Raw genomic sequence first — 18867 nt, 5'->3', positions numbered from 1 at the left:
GAAATACCCACATGGGGCTGAATATCCCTGGAGCAGCCCAGGGGAACAATTCCAACTGAGGCCAGTGTTAAGGTGATAGAGCTTTCTCTCTGCAAGACAAGAACCAGCAACCTCTTCCATCTGCTCAGGTTTCTGTGACCATGTTTCTGAACCGGGATAGTATTAAAATTTTTGGAAAAATTAATCTGTTCTGAAAGACTGTCTCAGACATTGCAGGATATTTAGCATCCCTGGTTTTCTTGGCACCAAAACCCAGTAGCAACTCCCAGTGATGATCACCTTGAATGCCCACAAATTTCTGAATGCCTCCTACAGGGAATACTGCTATACCTTAGTGAGACGGATGGCGAAGGACCTGCCATGGCGTCATTCCTTATGACCCACTGTCTCCGGTCTTTCACTCAGACCAATCCAGGATGTAACATTTTTATTCTTGTAAAAGAAATGCAAAGATTGTTCTGGACTCAACTGCACCTTTCTGGAGTTATTTTCTTTTTGAGTCTCACTTTAACTATACCCAGGCCTCCCTGTCTTGCTCCCTAATCCTCAGAAGGTCTAAGACTTGAGGACTGTGCCCTAACTGGATACTCACAAGTTCTCTGGGCTCCAAGCAGATATCAGGAGGCTTGTCATCATCCAGCTTCCGGGTGGGGCGGATGAAGGCAGGGGGTGTGAAACGATTAGTCCTGTCAAACTCCTCTGGCTCCACTCCACGCCCATCTCGGAGCCTCTCCCAGGCTGCACGGTTGACACTGCCCTCTTCTTGGAGCACCGGGGTACCTGCCTCTGCTTCTTTCTCCTCCTGTACCTCCTGGACAGAGCCCTCTACAGTACCACGGCGGGACCCTGGAAGCTCACCGGTGCGTCGGATGGAAGGCCTGTCCCGTAGCCCATCCTTGAAGGCAGACACAGCCAGGCTCACCCTCTGTACCTGCTCCACTGTCTGCCGCTTGGACATCAACACCCCCATGGCTCTGTAGACAAAAAGCAGAGGGGCCCAGATTCAGCCAATGGCTGACCACATCAAGCTGATCAATTTCAACTATTCACCTAAGTGGCAAGTGCTATTAAATACTTTTTCCCTCTTCTGGAACTTAGTGCCATGGTGGGGTGGAGAAAGCACTTATTAAAGAGTCAAAAGACCCTGATTCTATTTCTGATTGGCCGTGTGATTTTGGTTTTCCTATTTGTAAAATGAGGGCTATCTGCTCAGTGCATTTCACAGGGCTGTCATGAGGATAATATTAGAAAATGTGCTTATTAAGTGCTTAGTAGACTGGAAAGTATTCTACAGATATGAAATGGTATCTTTTTATTTCTTGCTGTCCCAAAGCCAATTAGGTCCAGGGTTCCCAGGCCTCTGGAGATAGTTGGAGACTTCAGAGCCTAAGTCTCTCCTCTGTCCCATGACATGACCCAAAGCTTAAAGCAAGACTACAGCAATACATTTCAGACTTCTGGTTGAAGAAAAGCTCCTCCAATAAGTGTTGTGCACAGTGCATCCAGGGATAATCCACATCAAATTCTCACTTTTTCAGTCAGAGTGACTGCACTCCTATTTTTAGGGGACTCCTGAATTAGATAGGAAGCTCTACCAACATGTCCACATGGTCAAGGTCGCAAACACTCCTTTGCCTCCTCTAATTAGCTATGCTTCTTTGTGGGTCTGTTTGTCTTTCACAACCTGCCCATTATAAGTGCTAAAGTGCTTCTCAGACTTCTAAGGCTTCACTAATGTTACTCCCACATGTTCTCTTTTGATTTTCTGAGCTGTTCAATAAAACCTGTTAAGAAGTAACATTATCCCTGCTCTCCCTCTGCAGTACCAGGGTACAACACTGGAAAGTGAAGGCATGACATGGCATATTGCAAAGCTGGTTTGCTATTTCCTAGCCTGAAGGGTCTTAATGGAATTCAGCTGGGGAATGCGTGTTCTAAGTGAAACAGTCTGTTTTAGCCTTGCTCTCAATCCATTCTAATCAACGCTTATTGAACAGTACTATGTATAAGGTACTAACTACTCATCATAGGAAATAAAAGGAGAACAGTCTCACCACTTATGCTACTTAATATCAGAACTCAAAGAAGAGGGCACCTGGGTGTCTCAGTTAGTTAAGTGTCTGCCTTTGGCTCCCGTCATGATCCAGGGTCCTGGGATTGAGTCCCTCATCAGGCTCCAGCCCCACATCAGGCTCTCCTCTCAGCGGGGAGTCTGCCCCCCACACCGCTCCACTCCTCGTGCTCTCTTTCTCTCAAATAAATAAAATATTTTTAAAAACCTCAAAGAGTGAGATAAAGTATTGGAAATGCCTAAAGGAAGGTTAAGACCACACTACTGGGAATCAAAGTGGACCTTGAAAAATGGGTAGGAAGTTATCCTCTGTTTGTTTGGACGAAAAGGGGGCAGAGAATAGGAGAGGTTAGGGCCACTTAGAAGGCTACTATAATAGTCCAGGCAAGATGTAGAGGGTTTAAACTGAAATGATGGCAGCAGGAATAATGCTGACTGAGTCTACTTGATACCATGGAAATAGAATTAGAGAAATTTAGGAATAAATTGGTAACTGACTAGATAAAGGGTAAAGGGAAAGAGGGCAGTTTTGTATTTATTTATTTCCCAGCTTCATTGAGATATAATTGACATATAATACTATAGAAGTTTAAAGTGTACAATGTGATGATTTGATACACTTACATATTACAAAATGCTTACCATAATAAGGCTAGGTAGCACATCCTTTACCTCACATAATTACCATTTTGTTGTTGTTGTTATGGTAAGAACATTACAGCTCTACTCTTGTAGCATCTTTCAAGTATACAATATAGTTTTATTAATTGTGGTCACCCTGCTGTACCTGAGATCCCCAGAACTCACTCGTTTTATATTTGAACATCTGTAGCCGTTGACCAATGTCTCCCCATTTCTGCCTCTCCTCAGCCTTTGGCAACCATAATTCTATTCTGTTTCTATTAGTCCAATGTTTTTAGATTCCATATATAAATGAAGTCATACAGTATTTCATTCAGCCTTTCTCTGTCTTACTTACAGAGAGGGCAGTTTTAAATCAACTAACTAGTGGAATTTAAGAAACAAGACGAACAATCATAAGGGGAAAAAAAAAGAGAGGTAAACCAAGAAACAGACTCTTAACTATAGAGAACAAACTGATGGTTACCAGAGGGGAGGTGGGTGGGGAGCAGGGTGAAATAGGTAATGGGGATTGGGGAGGGCACTTGGGATGAGCACCAGGTGGTGTATGGAAATGTTGAATCACTACATTGTACACCTAAAACTAATATTACAGTGTATGTTAACTGGAATTTAAATAAAAACTTAAAACTAGCAGAATGGTATTGCCATTTACAGAAATTGGGAAATGAAACTGGATTTTGTACATGTTGCATTAAAGAGGTTTGGGACATTCAAGTTTTATGTTATCCCCTGCTTAAAACTTTTAAATGGCTTTCTACAGCTTTCAGGATAAAGTCCTTCAAATTATGCTTTTTTTTTTTTTTTTAAACCACTGCCTGTGAAGCCCTGCTTGGTCTGGTCTCCTTTCTTTACTCTGTGTTTTAACCATACTGGCTTTCTTTCAGTCATTGTTTCCCATGCTTCCTATATTTTTGGGACCCTTGAACATTCCTTCCCTCCATAATACCTGTTCATCTGTCAGAGCTCAGCTCAAGTACCACCTCCTCATGGAAGTCCAGATTGGAGTGCTCATAGCACTGTGATCTGCTCTAGAGCACTTATCTTTGTCATCACATATTCAATAGGATGATTATCCAATCAATGTCAGTTTCCTCTATTAGACTGTTTTTACCCTGATTAGTACCTATCTTCATTGCCTAGCAATGTGTATAAAAAAAAATGACAATGAACATTTCCCAGGGTGCCTGGCTGACTCAGTTGGAAGAACACACAACCCAGTCTTGCGGTAGTGAGTTTGAGCCCCACATTGGGTGTAAAGATCACTGAAAACATTAAACTTAAAAAAGTAAACATTTCCCAATTAATTGTGGACAAGCTTTTTTGATATTTTAAATAAAGTCTTAATACACATATCTTTTTTTAAAAGATTTTTTTATTTGAGAGAGCGCGAGCAAGAGAGAGAACATGAACAGGGGGAGGGGCAGAGGGAGAAGCAGACTCCCCACTGAGCAAGGAGCCTGACATGGGGCTCAATCCCAGGATCCTGGGATCATGACCTGAGCCTAAGGCAGACAGATGCTTAACTGACTGAGACACCCAGGCACCTCTACACATAATATCTGATGACAACTATAACTTCTTTCCAGAAACAACTATCATGTATCATAGTGGTGCAAATTTCCACCCTGCCTGGAATTGTTCTGCCATCAATTGTACCAAAGAAACAAAACCCATATTTTTGAATTTATAGACTGATAAGAAATGAAGGATCCTCTCTCCCCATTTTTAAAATTTGCTTATAAAAAATTAAAGTACACAACTAAGGAATATTTACTTTGGTGTTTTTTTTTTTTTTAAGATTTTAAATAAACTCTACACCCAATGTGGGGCTCAAACCCATACCTCGAGATCAAGAGTTGCATGCTCCACTGACTGAGCCAGCCAGGAATATTTACTTTGAATAAATAACTGTCTTTTACAGGACAGTGGCAAAGAAGACTGAATAAAGATTGATCAAATTCAGGGAATTGTGTTCATGTTAAGATGTTCATGCCCCAGTGGACATTTTTAAAAAATATATTTTATTTATTTACTTAAAAGGGAGAGAGAGAGAAAGAGAGCCCAAGCAAGCAAGCAAGTGTGGGCATGAGGGGCGGAGGGAGGGGGGTGAGAGAGAATCTCAAGCAGACTCCCTGCTGAGTGTGGAGACTGACCACAGGGGCTCTATCTCACAACCCTGAGATCATGACCTGCACTCAAATAGAGAGCCTGACTTAACCAACTGAGCCACCGAGGCGCCCCCCAGTGGACAATTAATAAATTGTGATTAAAAAAATTTTTTTTTGGCTTACAGTATAAGTCTTTGATTTAAAAATTTTTTTTATTATGTTCAGTTAGCCACTGTATAGTACATCATTAGTTTTTGATGTGGTGTTCGATGATTCACTAGTTACATATAACACCCAGTGCTCATCATAACACACGCCCTCCTTAATACCCATTAATAAATTGTGATTAAAAAATCCTTTTTTGGGGGTTTCTGGGTGGCTCAGTCAGTTAAGCAGCTGACTCTTGCATCCTAATGTTTATAGCAGCAATGCCACAATAGCCAAAATATGGAAAGAGCCCAGATGTCCATCAACAGATGAATGGATAAATAAGATGTAGAATATATATACAATGGCATATTACTCAGCCATCAAAAAGAATGAAATCTTGCCATTTGCAATGACATGGCTAGACCTAGAAGGTACTATGCTAAGCGAAATAAGTTAGTCAGAGAAAGACAAATACCATATGATTTCACTCATATGTGGAATTTAGGAAACAAAACAGATGAGCATAGGGGAAGGGAAGGAAAAATAAAATAAGATGAAAACAGAGAGGGAGACAAACCATAAGGACTCTTAACTATAGGAAACAAACTGAGGGTTTCTGGAGGGGAGGTGGGGGGCATGGGGTAATTGGGTGATGAGCATTAAGGAGGGCGCTTGATATAATGAGCACTGGGTGTTAATATGCAACCGATGAATCACTAAATTCTACCCCTGAAACTAATAATACACTGTATGCTAACTAAATTGAATTTATTAATTTTTTTTTTAAAAAAAGATTTTATTTATTTATTCGACAGAGAGAGACAGCCAGCGAGAGAGGGAACACAAGCAGTGGGAGTGGGAGAGGAAGAAGCAGGCCCATAGCGGAAGAGCCTAATGTGGGACTCAATCCCGCAACGACGGGATCACGCCCTGAGCCGAAGGCAGACGCTTAACCGCTGTGCCACCCAGGTGCCCCAACTAAATTGAATTTAAATTAAAAAGAAAAGAAAAAAAAGTTCATGTGACCTAATGGGGCTATCTGGCCTGGTGGGGTTAGGCCTAGGGGTAGAGAGGAGAGTGTATGTATGTTAGAGCTTTGGCTGAGGCTATGGATCCAGAGGATTCTTCTCCTTTTTTCTTTTTAAAAATATTTTATTTATTTATTTGAGAGAAAGACTGAGGGAGCACAAGCAGGAGGGTGGGGAGAGGCAGAGGGAGAGGGAGAGGAAGAAAGACTCCCTGTTGAGCAGGAAGCCCAGTGCAGGGCTCGATCCCAGGATCGCAGGATCAAGACCTGAACCGAACGTAGACACTTAACCAACACCGAACCACCCAGGTACCCCAAAGGATCCAGAAGATTCTTGAAGAGGCTGGGTCTATAGTCTCCAGACACTGCCCACATGCTTCAAGAGCACCAGCTGTGCTCTATGGTTAGGGGGGAAAGCAAGTCCCCCGCTTAGAGCAAGAGGAACAGGCATACCACACCAAGAGGGAGAATGTAAAACTGACAACACTTCACTACAAACCTTTTTCATGATCAATTATTTATAAGGCTACAGGGTTTTCCTCAGAAAACTTTCAGGGTATGTTTTTCAAAATTTTTTATTGTGACTCACAGTAAGAAATATTGTTTATGATGTGACCCTTACGCATGTAGTTATAAACACATGTTCATAGATCTAGAACTGAACCCAAAATTTTGTGAACCAGTCCTACTTTTACTACATGTTATGCTCCCTGATATTTTCTACTCTCTCTATTCTATTTCATTAAAACAATCCTGATAGTGACTCTTTCAAATGATTTCATGATTTCCCAATGGGTCTGGACCTGCAATTTGAAAAATATAGCCTTAGGATAATTTTACATTTTTTATTAGAGAACTACATTTTTTGAGTTTTAAGAATGGTTACTGATAAGGTAAGGACAGAATTGTGGAGAATAAGGTAAGCTTTCCCCTTGACTGCTGTGGTGCAAGAACAGAAATCTCAAGCTTGTCCTAGGAGTCCGTGATTCTAAAACTGATAGTTATCAGAGGAGAGGTGGGTAGGGGTATGGGTGACATAGGTACTGGGGATTAAGGAGTGAACTTGTTGTGATGAGCACTAGCTGATATATGGAATTGTTGAATCACTATATTGTACACCTGAACGAATATAACACCGTATGTCAACCATACTGGAATTAAAATTAAAAAAAAGAGTTTATGGTTCTAGCAGAGATGGACAGCTACTAACATACCTTTGACTGAAGAAGACCCTACTCTACATGAGGCTGATCCTCTTTGACCTGTGCACAATGTAAAAGAATATTTATTGTAGCATTTTGTTTACAATGATAAAAAGGTGTCATATAATGATAAAAATAATGTCAATAGGAGAATTATTAAATAACCTGTGAAATATTCATAACAAAAACAAAGAGAGAAAAAAACTGATTTAATCCAATAAGAACACGAAGATCAGAGCAATGGATGATTCTCATCGGCTAGATCCTGGAGCAGGTGGGGGATATATATCTGAATTCCAAGAGGAGAAGAGAAATAGTGGGTTGAAAAATGCATATCAATTATAATATATATTTATATCTGTAAAGCAAATATTAAAAGTCATCACGGTTTTTGTGTTTTTTTTTTGTTTTGTTTTTTGTTTTTGGTAACATAGACTACAAAACAGCAGAGCTTGATAGTGTCCTCTTGGTTGCTGGGGAGATACAAAAGTACTAACTCTCTAAATAGTTGAGGGCAGCCCTGTCCCAGAAGTTGTATTATAAGTTTTAGGGAGTAGTTATAAGACATTTAAGTTTATCAGCAAGAAAGTATGGGTTGAAAAAAAAGTTGTGAAATGCTTATTTGGAGACCTAAAATAACCATATGAAATTCAAGAATGGTTCATTGAAGGAAAATCAATAGTATGCATTTGGTTCTTACTGGCTTTTTCAGATAATGTAATAAGAGTTCTCAACAAAGGCCAAGAGGAAGGTAAGTGAACTGAGTCATTAATAGTGTATCAGCAAATTAACCACAGGCATCTCCCAATATATTGTAGTCCTGCTACAACCCATTATTCTCCGTAAGGATAACAAGAATCACTATTAAGCAATCTCAATTGTTAATGATGTCACTGCAGTGCTTTGGGGAGTTGATCTTTAAAGGAATTTCAGTGAAGACTGAAGATGACATCTACCAGCAAAACAAACAAACATAAAAACAAATTAAAAACCACTTTCCATCACCCTGTACCCCCTCCAGGGTGATGGGTATTAAGGAAGGCACGTGTTGTGATGAGCAGTAGGTGTTATCCGTAACTAATGAATCATTAACACTACAGCAAAAACTAAATGATGTACTACACAGTGACTGAACATAATAAAAAAAATCTGGCTAAAACACGCGCACACACACACACACACACACACACACACTTTCCATTCCTGACCACAGGATCCTGGAGTACTGCTACTGCTTTTACCTGAGATGGTTCAGTTTTCTAGGCTTGAAAAGAAACCATCAAAATCCAAGCAAGACCCCAAGGCATTGTGAATCGACATGGCTTTGATTTTGAGAGTAAACTGTGAGGACACAACAGCAGTAGGCTTCAAAGAATTAGGTTGAAACCCTTAGTGCCTAATGGAGAGGATTAAACCTGTATACAAGACACCTTGATTAAAAGCAAGTGTGCTGAAATATCCATGATGTGCACCTGGGTGTTTGAGAAATTAACAAAATGAGCTCTAATTTCTAGAGAAACAAGGGGTAGTGATTAGTGACAGGTAAAAACAAATGCCTGGTGAGAAAAACCTGGCTTTTCCTGTGCTGGAAAAAGTCCTAGAAGAAGAGCGAGTTAAAAGGAAATCAAGTTGTAAAGATCCCACAGATGATAGCTTATGATTACTTCTTTGGCTGGTGGGTGGAACTGGGTTTTCTGCCTCCCTAAAAAGGATGAAAGAAGGATAAAAAGACATTGTCTCAAGAATGATGTGACTGCCAGAGAATTAGTGGTATCTAAGGAAGGCTTGGAAAAAACCTCAGGAGGGCAGGAGCAGGTGGTGGTGAATAACAGAGGAATAAAAAAGTAGAACAGGGCTGTGTAGCTATATGACCTGGAGAAAATGAAAACAGATGACAAAAACAAAATCTTTCTTTGGGTAAGAGAAGTCTGTCTAAATGTATTTGTTAGGCAGTAAGACATATGTGGGCAGCTTGGAATGTGTGTGTGCAAGACACACCCATTCTCTGCAGAGCACATGCTTAGAACACAGTGAGAATATTTATAAGGGCAGAGTGGTGGGAGTAAGAGGAGGAAGGGTTGCTCCACAGTAGGAGCTGGTGGAAAAATAAGGAAGAAGGCACCTAGGGAACCTCTTCCCAAGCTCTCTATAAAGATTTGTAACTGGGAGGTGCCTGGCTCGCTCTGTTGAGCATGTGACTCTTGATCGCAGGGTTGTGAGTTCAAGCCCCATTTTGGGTGTACAGAGTACTTAAAAAAAAAAAAAAAAAAAAGATGTGTAACTGTGAGAAGCCTGGGGAGGAGCCCTGCTAATAGGCAGGAGTCTCCTCATTTGGCATGCTAAATGTAAATTACATTTACTGTACTTGCTTTTATCTGATTCTTGTTTTTAAATTTATTAATTTTGCATTCTGAAATTTACTGAATTCATTTATCAGTTCTAACAGTTTTTTTTGTGGAATATCAGGCTTTTCTATATATAGTCATCTGCAAATAGTGAAAGTTTTACTTCTTCTTTACCAATCTGGATGCCTTTTATTTATTTTATAAAGATTTTACTCATTTGTTTGTCAGAGAGAGAGAGAGAGCACAAGCAGGGGGAGTGGCAGGCAGAGGGAGAAGCAGGCTCCCCGGCCGAGAAAGGAGCCTGTTGTGGGACATCCCAAGACTCTGGGATCATGACCTGAGCTGAATGCAGACGCTTAATTGACTGAGCCTCCCAAGCATCCTGCCTGTTATTTCTTTCATCTGATTCTTCATATAGGACTGGCAGCTGTTTGAAAAATGCTCAAAAACATCTAAAACTGATTGCTTGGAGGTTACGAAGGCTTTCCTAGGTGGGAACAAGGCAAAGAAAACCTCTGAGTGGAGGGACAAGGGAAAATAACCAGAGTGGCAGGTAGAAAAAAGAATCTCAGGTTGTCAGTGATATCAAGAGGGAGAAAAATTTAGATGGTTCCCAGTCTTCCACAGACCATGGGTTCTATAAATCTTTGTTGAATGAATGTTGCAGAGATGACTGGACAAAATAAAAAGTTTGAGATCATGGTGTTAGTACCCTTTCTCTTCCTCAAAGTTGGCCAGAGAGACTAATCAAACTAAATCTTCAGAGTTCAGGTCTAAAAACTACAAAGTCAGGGGCACCTGGGTGGCTCAGTCATTAAGCGTCTGCCTCCGGCTCAGGGCGTGATCCCAGAGTCCTGGGATCGAGCCCCGCATCGGGCTCCCTGCTCTGCTGGGAGCCTGCTTCTTCCTCTCCCACTCCCCCTGCTTGTGTTCCCTCTCTCACTGGCTGTCTTTCTCTCTGTCAAATAAATAAATAAAATCTTAAAAAAAAAATAAAAACTACAAAGTCACCAGCTCATCTCATCACATCCACTCTACTTCCCCAGAGGTGGACCCTAAATGGTAGTTTGGGGCTAGCAGGGATGAGAACAGGTAACCATATAGTAGTTACAGGTGATTTCTTTGACCACAGGAGAGAGCTATAAAATTTTGGAATTTAGCTAGTTTGTACAAACACAGTAAGAAAAGAGATAATAGGTCAATGGCCCCCTGCATTTATGTTGCATCCTGTAGCACTGTGGCCTGGCCCACAGGAGGGCTGCTGCTCCAGGGGCATGTGTAGGAAGCTTGAAAATGTATCTCCTCCCTCCTGGGTTTGGGCTGGAGAAATTTAGCACAAGCAGCATCTGCACATGAGGGTGAAAAATTTCAAGGTGGCTGACAACTGGTTCCAGGAAGCATGTGCCAAAAAGATAGAGAGCCTCAGGGAAAGGTATGTACTTAACACAGAAGGTAACTAGCCACAAGGGTATGGAAAACCAGCAGAACCAGGGTCTAAGAAATGCAAAATGTATAGCACAGACTCTAAGCTCACTGTGGACATCAACATCAATCTCAAGATTTTAAAGAAAAGCCATAAAAAAGAGTTTTGCTTTAGGAATGCAATGTCTCACGACAGTGTTCTGGGAACCCTGTTCATAGTCAGCCATTCTGTGGCCTAACAGTAGTTTACAGCTTTTAGTTTTCATGTCTGCAGACCCTGCGGGTCTACCTAGTACCTCCCTGTCTTCCTCCATTCTCCCTAATTATCCAGCACAGCAGCACTGGCTTCAGCTAGTCCAGGGAAACAGTCACCCCCAGGTGCACAGGGCTCTTTTGGGGTTTCCAAGCAGCAGAAGGGCTAAAGACTGAACAAGACTGTCTTCCTGAACTCTGCTCAAGAGAATAAGACATGACGGAGGTCCTGTTTCTAATATTTACTGAAAGCCAACAAAGCTCTAATATACATTAGAACAAAATTATGAGGGGCGCCTGGGTGGCACAGCGGTTAAGCGTCTGCCTTCGGCTCAGGGCGTGATCCCGGCATTATGGGATCGAGCCCCACATCAGGCTCCTCCGCTATGAGCCTGCTTCTTCCTCTCCCACTCCCCCTGCTTGTGTTCCCTCTCTCGCTGGCTGTCTCTATCTCTGTCGAATAAATAAATAAAACCTTTAAAAAAAAAAAAAAATTATGGCATGATCTTTAGCCTCTGGGGGCTTGGGATGAGTCTTCACGAAAAGCTATAGTGCTGGCTTCCCACAGAAGCAGAGCAACAGTTAAGAAATAGCACACTATCAGTGATTGGCTGGTGTGACTGCACTTAGCAAGCAGAGCTTTTCATCAAGATGGAGAGGCACTCCCTGTTCTCTGCTGTGGGCCCCTGAAGCAGAGATTCAACCCCATTTAATAAACTTATTACACCTTAATTATCTTTATTTGCTTATTGATTCTATGAATATTTGATGAGTGCAGCCTACTGTGTGTCAGGCACAAATCAGGCACTTAATAACTGTTGGTAGAATGAACAAATGGAATCTCAGCCTGTGAGAATGCAGTGTATAAGCATGTGTAGGGGGCATGAGTGTAGGATTTTTAAAAAGAGGTGTTGCTTGAGCTAAATTTTGAAATATGAGTGGGAGTTACCCGAGTGGCTAAGGAGAAAAAAAAGTCATTCCAGGAAGAGGTAAAAGCACATGCCAAGGCATGGACTGCTATATGGGGACTCCATCATAGCTTAGATGGTATGAAGCCAGCCGGTTGCTGGATAGAAATAGGCAAGGAAAACTGCCTTCACGTTATGAATCAGCCCAAAAAACTGGTTTGACACAGTATGCTTAAAATATTTGTTTAGAAGGAAATATGTATTTGGATTTCAGGAGGTTTAAAAAAACCCAGAGAACTGAATTTTCTGAGGCCAGGTAGTACGGTAGCCCTGATAAGTACCAGGGCTGACCAGTGGGCACACTGCTTGGCCTTTGGGCCCAACAAGAAACTCCTCTCTGTAGCCTAAGAGCTGGTAGGTGGTGACTGTAGTGAATCACTGGGGCTTTCCCTCTGGGAGACCCATAAACCTGATTAAGAGACTCCAAAAAGAAAAAAAAAAAAGGAGAGAGAGTGATCTAGGCAGTGCACACACTGTTGTTTTAGTGAAAAGACCCCAGTAAGATGAAACATTCCTCACAAACAAATAGAAATCATGTATGTAAAAGGGCTTTAACTACAACATGTTATCCAAATATAACATACTGTCCTTATTATCATACAAAGCTAAGAGTGTGGCCAGTTCACTCAAAGCATATTGGCAAAAGTAATTTTGGCAAGGCAATGGCAGGGTGGTTAACAATAGAGCTGCCAGAGGAGGCACAGAACAGCAGTTACATTTCAATGATGCTTGGGAAAAGGCATACTTACTCTACATTGATTCCTATAGACACTCTGCAAAACTGTAATTTCCCCTTACTTTTCTTACTCTATAGTAAATGATTAGAGAAAAGCAGACTGATTCTATGTGAACTCCTCAAGGGCAACCAAGTGTCATATTTATCCAGCATAATGCCTGGCAAGTAGGTAGCACTTAGTAAGTATCTATGAGTCTCTGAGGGGATTGCTGGAAGGGGAGGAAGTTTGGAGAGGGATGTTATAATGGAAAAAATAATGTCTCCAGCTACAAATTGGTGGTCTTGGTTTCTTGGTCCAAAGCTGGTAAGCAATTCCTGTCAGAACTTGGTCATTAAGATTGAGGGGTGCAGTAGATGATGATATTCCCATCAGAAATGTATAAATCATGGGACACCTGGGTGGCTCAGTTGGTTAATTGTCTGCCTTCGGCTCGGGTCATGATCCCAGAGTCCTGGAATCGAGTCCCGCGTTGGGCTCCTTGCTCAGTGGGGAGCCTGCTGCTCCCCCTGCTTGTGTGCTATCTCTGACAAATAAATAAATAAATATCTAAAAAAAAAAGACATGTATAAATCAATTTGAGAAATGAAGATAGCAGAAATCAAGAGTACTGCTGGAGAAAAGCAGGTGGGAGTAGAAGATAATAGATTCTGTAACTAAAGAGAAAGGAAACTATTTGCATAAATATGATCCACTTAGGAACAGGTGTACTGGAAAAAATAAAGGAAGTGTGGGAAATGGGCTGGAGAAGTCCTACTATTCATGTCTGAGGAAAAGGAAGCACTGTCAAAAATATGGCAAATGTAGGAGGAAAACTGTAAGAATGTGATCAGAGAAGATGTGGAAGATTAAAGGCTAAAAAATCCTTAAGTAAAACCCAGATATATCCGTGTACATGCAAGTGAAATTTTTTCCCCTTTTATTTTCCTTTGGAGAGAGCATTTTTTTGAGTAGGTTAAGGCAACTATGTGACATCCTTCACATCCATTCTGGAATGATTTGACTTATGTTGTGATTAGGAGAGAGTTAGACAGTATTCCTAGGATTTTTGTAATCTTTGTGTTTACCCAAACCTAGACATCAAGGAGATGATATTCAAGGTCCAGTATTTGGGGAGCACCTGAAGCCATCTAGCAATTTTTCCAGGGACATGAGAGGGTGTGATACCAAGAACCCTCAATGAAAAGACCAGTGTAGAAAAAAACCCCAAGGACATATTCTGAATTGGAGCAAGATATATTTGCAGCCTTGCTCCTTCTGATTTCTTAAAAAACTATATATGGATGTAAAAAACTATAATATATAAAAAACTATCTATCTATCCCTATTTATTTTGGTGGGTTTGAACTGAAAGGGGATTATAAACAACTCTGTAATGAGGAGGTGATTAATCAATATAAACCTTTATGAGAATTTACTCCACTGAGGGAGGTGTGCAGGAGGTGCCACACCCATGCTTCAGGCAGCCATTGAGTTAAATAGAAAAGCTAACAATTGGTAAATTAGGTTGTTTTGTTTTCTCAGAAGCCTGATCTTTCCTAAGTAACCCCAGGAGCCCAGGGAAGCCACTTCTATTATAGGAGGATATCACTAGGTTTGGCTATGTGGAAGGATAAAAGGGGAACAGGAAAACTCAGAATGGTTCTCTGGTAAATTACATTGCTTACTTCCCTCACCACTCCATTTTTGGACAAGAAACCAGAATCTCTTCTTGGTCCCAAATTTGCACCTTGGAATTCAGGTGGAATGAAAGCACGACCACAGCCAAGGGGGTGAGATAAGTGTGCATCACTATATCAGGCGAAGAACCCTTTGCCCTCCCCAGACAATTGGACTTCCAATAAGCCTTCCTTGGTTCTGCACCTGTTCAGCCCACCTCCTCATCATGCAGAAGCACTTTTTGGAAAAAGTTTCCAGCGTGTTATCTGTGGACCAGTGTCTATGGTGCAGTATTCAGATGGCCACAAAGACACTGTGAATCACGCTTCCTAAAAGTGACCCTGTCTCTCCCTCTGCCCCTTCAAGGATTCTGCAAACTGGAAGAGTGGTCTTAGAAGACCATCCTCTGAAGTGTTCCTCTTGTTCCCCAGAGCAAGTCCTATCAAAGAACACACCCAGAGGCCTCTTGCAGACCCAATTAAGTCTGGAGACACCCAGAGGCATCATTACAGTAGGGTTGCCAGTGAAGGAAGCCACACCCTGAAATCTGGGGATTCAGTGGATATCAGTTCCTGCAGCAGTCTCATCCCCACTTATTTAATCATCACATTCACTAACCATATACAAAGCCCTATGCTTGGTATCTTAATGCAACTTAACAAATACACATTCTTGCTTCTGCCTCTCCTTGATACTTTTTTCCCCAAATAAGCTTCAAAAAACAGATTTCATGATTCCAAGCTTTGTGACCTTGGACAAATTGCTAAACTTCTCTGAGTCTAAACTGCCTAATGTTTAAAAGGGGATAATTTCATAATGCTGTTGTAAGGATTATATGAGATGTTAAATATCCTGGGCATGGTACTTGGCACATGGGTGCTCAATAATCCTACATATCCTTTCTTCCTTCCTTCAAAGGACTTTCTCTCCAGGACCTGCCAGCATCAATTATTACACCTGATCTTAACTGCTTGCTTGCAGATAGTCCAGCCCAGGGCCCCAAGTCTCTTGTCTTTGCTTCGGAGGCCTCACTGGCCCTCCCTTCCCTTACTCTCTTTGCTCTAATAGAAGTTCCTGCCTCCACAAAAATTCAGCCTGGAGCCAACCCGGGCTACCACGGAGAATGAAATTTCTAATGGGGTGGGGGTTGGAACGGACAAAGGCAGCAGCCCCACAGGGCCCCAGCCTCTCGACCACCTTGGAGGGACGCAATTTAGGGCACACTGAGCCCCAGAAAGGTCAAGGCCAAAGTCCTTTGAGCATATGGGGAGTTACCCTGGCCTAGATCCCGTGGCAGGCTCCTCTCCTTCCAGTCACAGGTTCCTTCCAGGCAGCTCTAGGGCACAGTCTAAAGTATTCCTTTATACAGGGGTCCTCTGTGGGGTCCATCTCCACCGCGCAGGCTCCTGAGGCTCCGCTATGGTCTCAAATGGTCTTCCACTGAGACACCACCAGAGACCACCCTTGCCCTCCGGTAGTTATACTGACGGTCTCTCTGCGGGGACAGTGCCTCCACACTGCGCCTCCCCACGGCAGCAAATGCAGAGAGAGCCCTGGGAGTCTCCATTCACACAGGGGTCCTCCTTGGGGGCGGCTCCCCGCACCGCCTCCGGGACTCTCCCAAGGGGCAGAAGCAGGGACACTCGGGGGTTTATCCACTTACTCAAGGACTCCCTTAGGGGCGGCTCCCACACAACACCTCAGGGTCCCCAGAGGGTTGTCCGCGGCCCGCAGACTCGTCCCTTAGGGTGCCTGCCGGGTCCCCGCCGCCCCCGCCCCCGCTTACCGGGACCGTCAGGGTGCGGGACGCGGGTCCGGGACTGGCGGACTCTACACCGCGAACCCCGTGCCGCCCATGGCCGCTCGGGAGCCGGCGTGCTGGGGCCGAGCGCCGGGAGCAGGCGGCGCGGGCGGAGCAGCAGGCTGAGGCGGCAGCCGCGGCGGCGCGCGCGCCCCAAGCACACCCACCCTCCCCGCGCGGCTGCGGCGCGTGCGCCCGCGCGAGACGACCTCCGCGGGCCGGTGGGCGCGCGCCCCGCCCCGCCCTCCTGCGCCTCGCGGCGCGGCCCTGTGGGCTCAGCCGGCGACCTGGCTTGGGACTGAGGCGCTGAGGGACCGTAGGAGGGTGGCGACCGGCTCCGACGACCTGTGGGTCCGGGAGGCAGTGGGCGCCCCCGACCAGCGCCCGGCTCTGCGGCGCCGGGTCTTCTCGGCAGTCGGGCCGCCAGAGGCAAGGTCAGTGCCGGCCGGGAGGAGGCGTCCCGAGAGGGGGCTCCGCGGCGGCTCTCGGCTCCCGCCCGCCGAGGCGAAGCGTCCGGCCGCTCGCAGCTGCCTGGGGAGGTGAGAATGACTCATCCACGAGGCCTCGGCCCGAGCCCTTCCCTCTCTCGCCAAACCCTGCTGCCCTGTCAAGGCCTCCGGGCGGACGACCCGCGCGTTAGGGCACTCACCTTCGCAGTACCCCACTGCGGAGTGTCCAAATGAGCCTTCGCGAAGTGCTCGGCTGGCCAACTGTCCTGTGCGCTGTTTTCTGAGGTTATTGGTCCTGCATCTCCAGCAGCAGGCACTACTGTAATGTAACCCACTTTTGGCTGCAGCAGCCTCATCCTCAGACTATTTGAATAGCCAGCGTGTGAGGAGGCCAGCAGCCCTGAGGGCTATAACATGGGTTACAACCAAACTGCATCCTCTGAAGAGGGCAAGAAAAAGATCAAGTCATAAAGCACCTAACAACTAATTACAAAGAAGTAACTGCAGATACGCAAATGAAATGCCAAGAACGCTTTGTAATTTCGTTTACATTTTTGACATACCTTCATTTTCTTGTGCGTTCAAATACATATCTCAAATACAAGTCACATCATTTTTTGAGCATCTAGTGTTTGTTACACACTGTACTAGGCAGGTAGTAGGGAATTAAAAAAAAAAAGGAAATTCATTTTATCCTTAACATCATGCACCTTGCCAATAGGGAATATAAGATCAATATAGTACTACATGTTGCTATCACTTTTTTAAAAATTCAATTTAATTAACTGTATTCAGTTCAGAGGTAGAATTTAGTGATTCATCAGTTGAAGTAATGAGCACTGGGTGTTGTATGCTATTACTTCTAAACAAAGTACCAAGTACTGTTCTAAAAACTGTAAGTATATTAAGTCGTGAATTTTTATACCATTCCTTTGAGGGACTACATTTTGCTGATGATGAAAATGAAGCGCAGAAAAGTTAAACAATTTAAGGTCAGGTAGCTAATACGTGGTGGAGGTGAGATTAAATCCTTAAATTCTGACTTCAGACCCCAAGTTCCTATTTTACTGTATTGACATTGAGAAAGAAAAGTAACACTAATATATGGAATTTTAAAATAAGTACTTATTTCTCAGGAACCTCTGTCCCCCCACCCCACCCCCCCGGCTTGTGAAAGTAACACAAAAAAGCAGACAGCTTTCTATTAGTCTGGAAGCCCCTAACCTTCTTTAGAATTACATCATATCAACAGTTTCACAAATATAATTCTCTGAACTGTTTTCAGTAAGTATTTTATTTCCAGGCTGTTTGACAGGGTATATGGAAGAAAAGTCTGTAATAATACCTCCGTAGAAATCTCTGGTGGTTAATTTCTTCCTTCATTAAAAAATAAAAAACAAAACCCCATGTATTGTGCACCTATAGTATGTCAGGCATTGTGCTGAGAACTAGGAGGGGTGCAAATAAGATTAAGACGCAGTACTTTCCCTCAAGGAGTTGTAATCTCACAGAGAAAGCAAGCATTGACAGAGAACCATAATATAAAACAGAAAATGAGTTGTGCTCAGTAGAGGAACGAAATGTAATGGGAATTCCAAGGAGAAGAGAGACAGATTACTTCATGAAGGGAGGAGCTTGGGTTAAGGAAAACACGTAATTGTCATTTAACTTATTGTTGATATTTTAAGTATTGTAAACAGTATGAGAATTTTTCAAATTCTCTTATTTCTTAAAAATTACATGCAAAGTTCTCATGTTCAGAAAAGACAGCTTTTTACTATAAGGATTGTTTCGGGTATGGAGAGGTGAGTAAGTGCAAACTTTTTGAAGATGGTTTGTTTACCTTCTCTCTCCTAGTGAGGGGTACAGAATAGAATGATGATGCCCAAGATAAGATTTCAAGGTCAAAGGAATAGCAAAAGAAGCAAGGTGGTTTGCATTTCCGTGATGATTAGTGATGTTAAACATCTTTTCATGTGTCTGTTGGCCTTCTGTATGTCTTCTTTGGAAAAATGTCTATTCAGGTCCTCTGCC

At 43.1% G+C, this 18867-nt stretch overlaps 1 protein-coding gene across 1 annotated transcript in view; it reads right to left on the bottom strand.

Moving 5' to 3' along the window:
• PHF24 (PHD finger protein 24) overlaps positions 1–18867 on the bottom strand; it is a 116636-nt gene that overhangs the window by 10513 nt on the left and 87256 nt on the right. The window contains exon 3 of the mRNA XM_057313549.1: positions 593–974. Within this exon, the coding sequence (XP_057169532.1) occupies positions 593–970 (378 nt within the window). The 5' untranslated portion in view covers positions 971–974. The remainder of the gene's footprint in view (positions 1–592; positions 975–18867) is intronic.

The sequence above is a fragment of the Ursus arctos genome, unplaced genomic scaffold, assembly GCF_023065955.2.
Source record: "Ursus arctos isolate Adak ecotype North America unplaced genomic scaffold, UrsArc2.0 scaffold_18, whole genome shotgun sequence".
In the NCBI taxonomy this organism is placed as follows: Eukaryota; Metazoa; Chordata; class Mammalia; order Carnivora; family Ursidae; genus Ursus; species Ursus arctos.
This window is presented reverse-complemented; position numbering and strand designations above follow the sequence as displayed.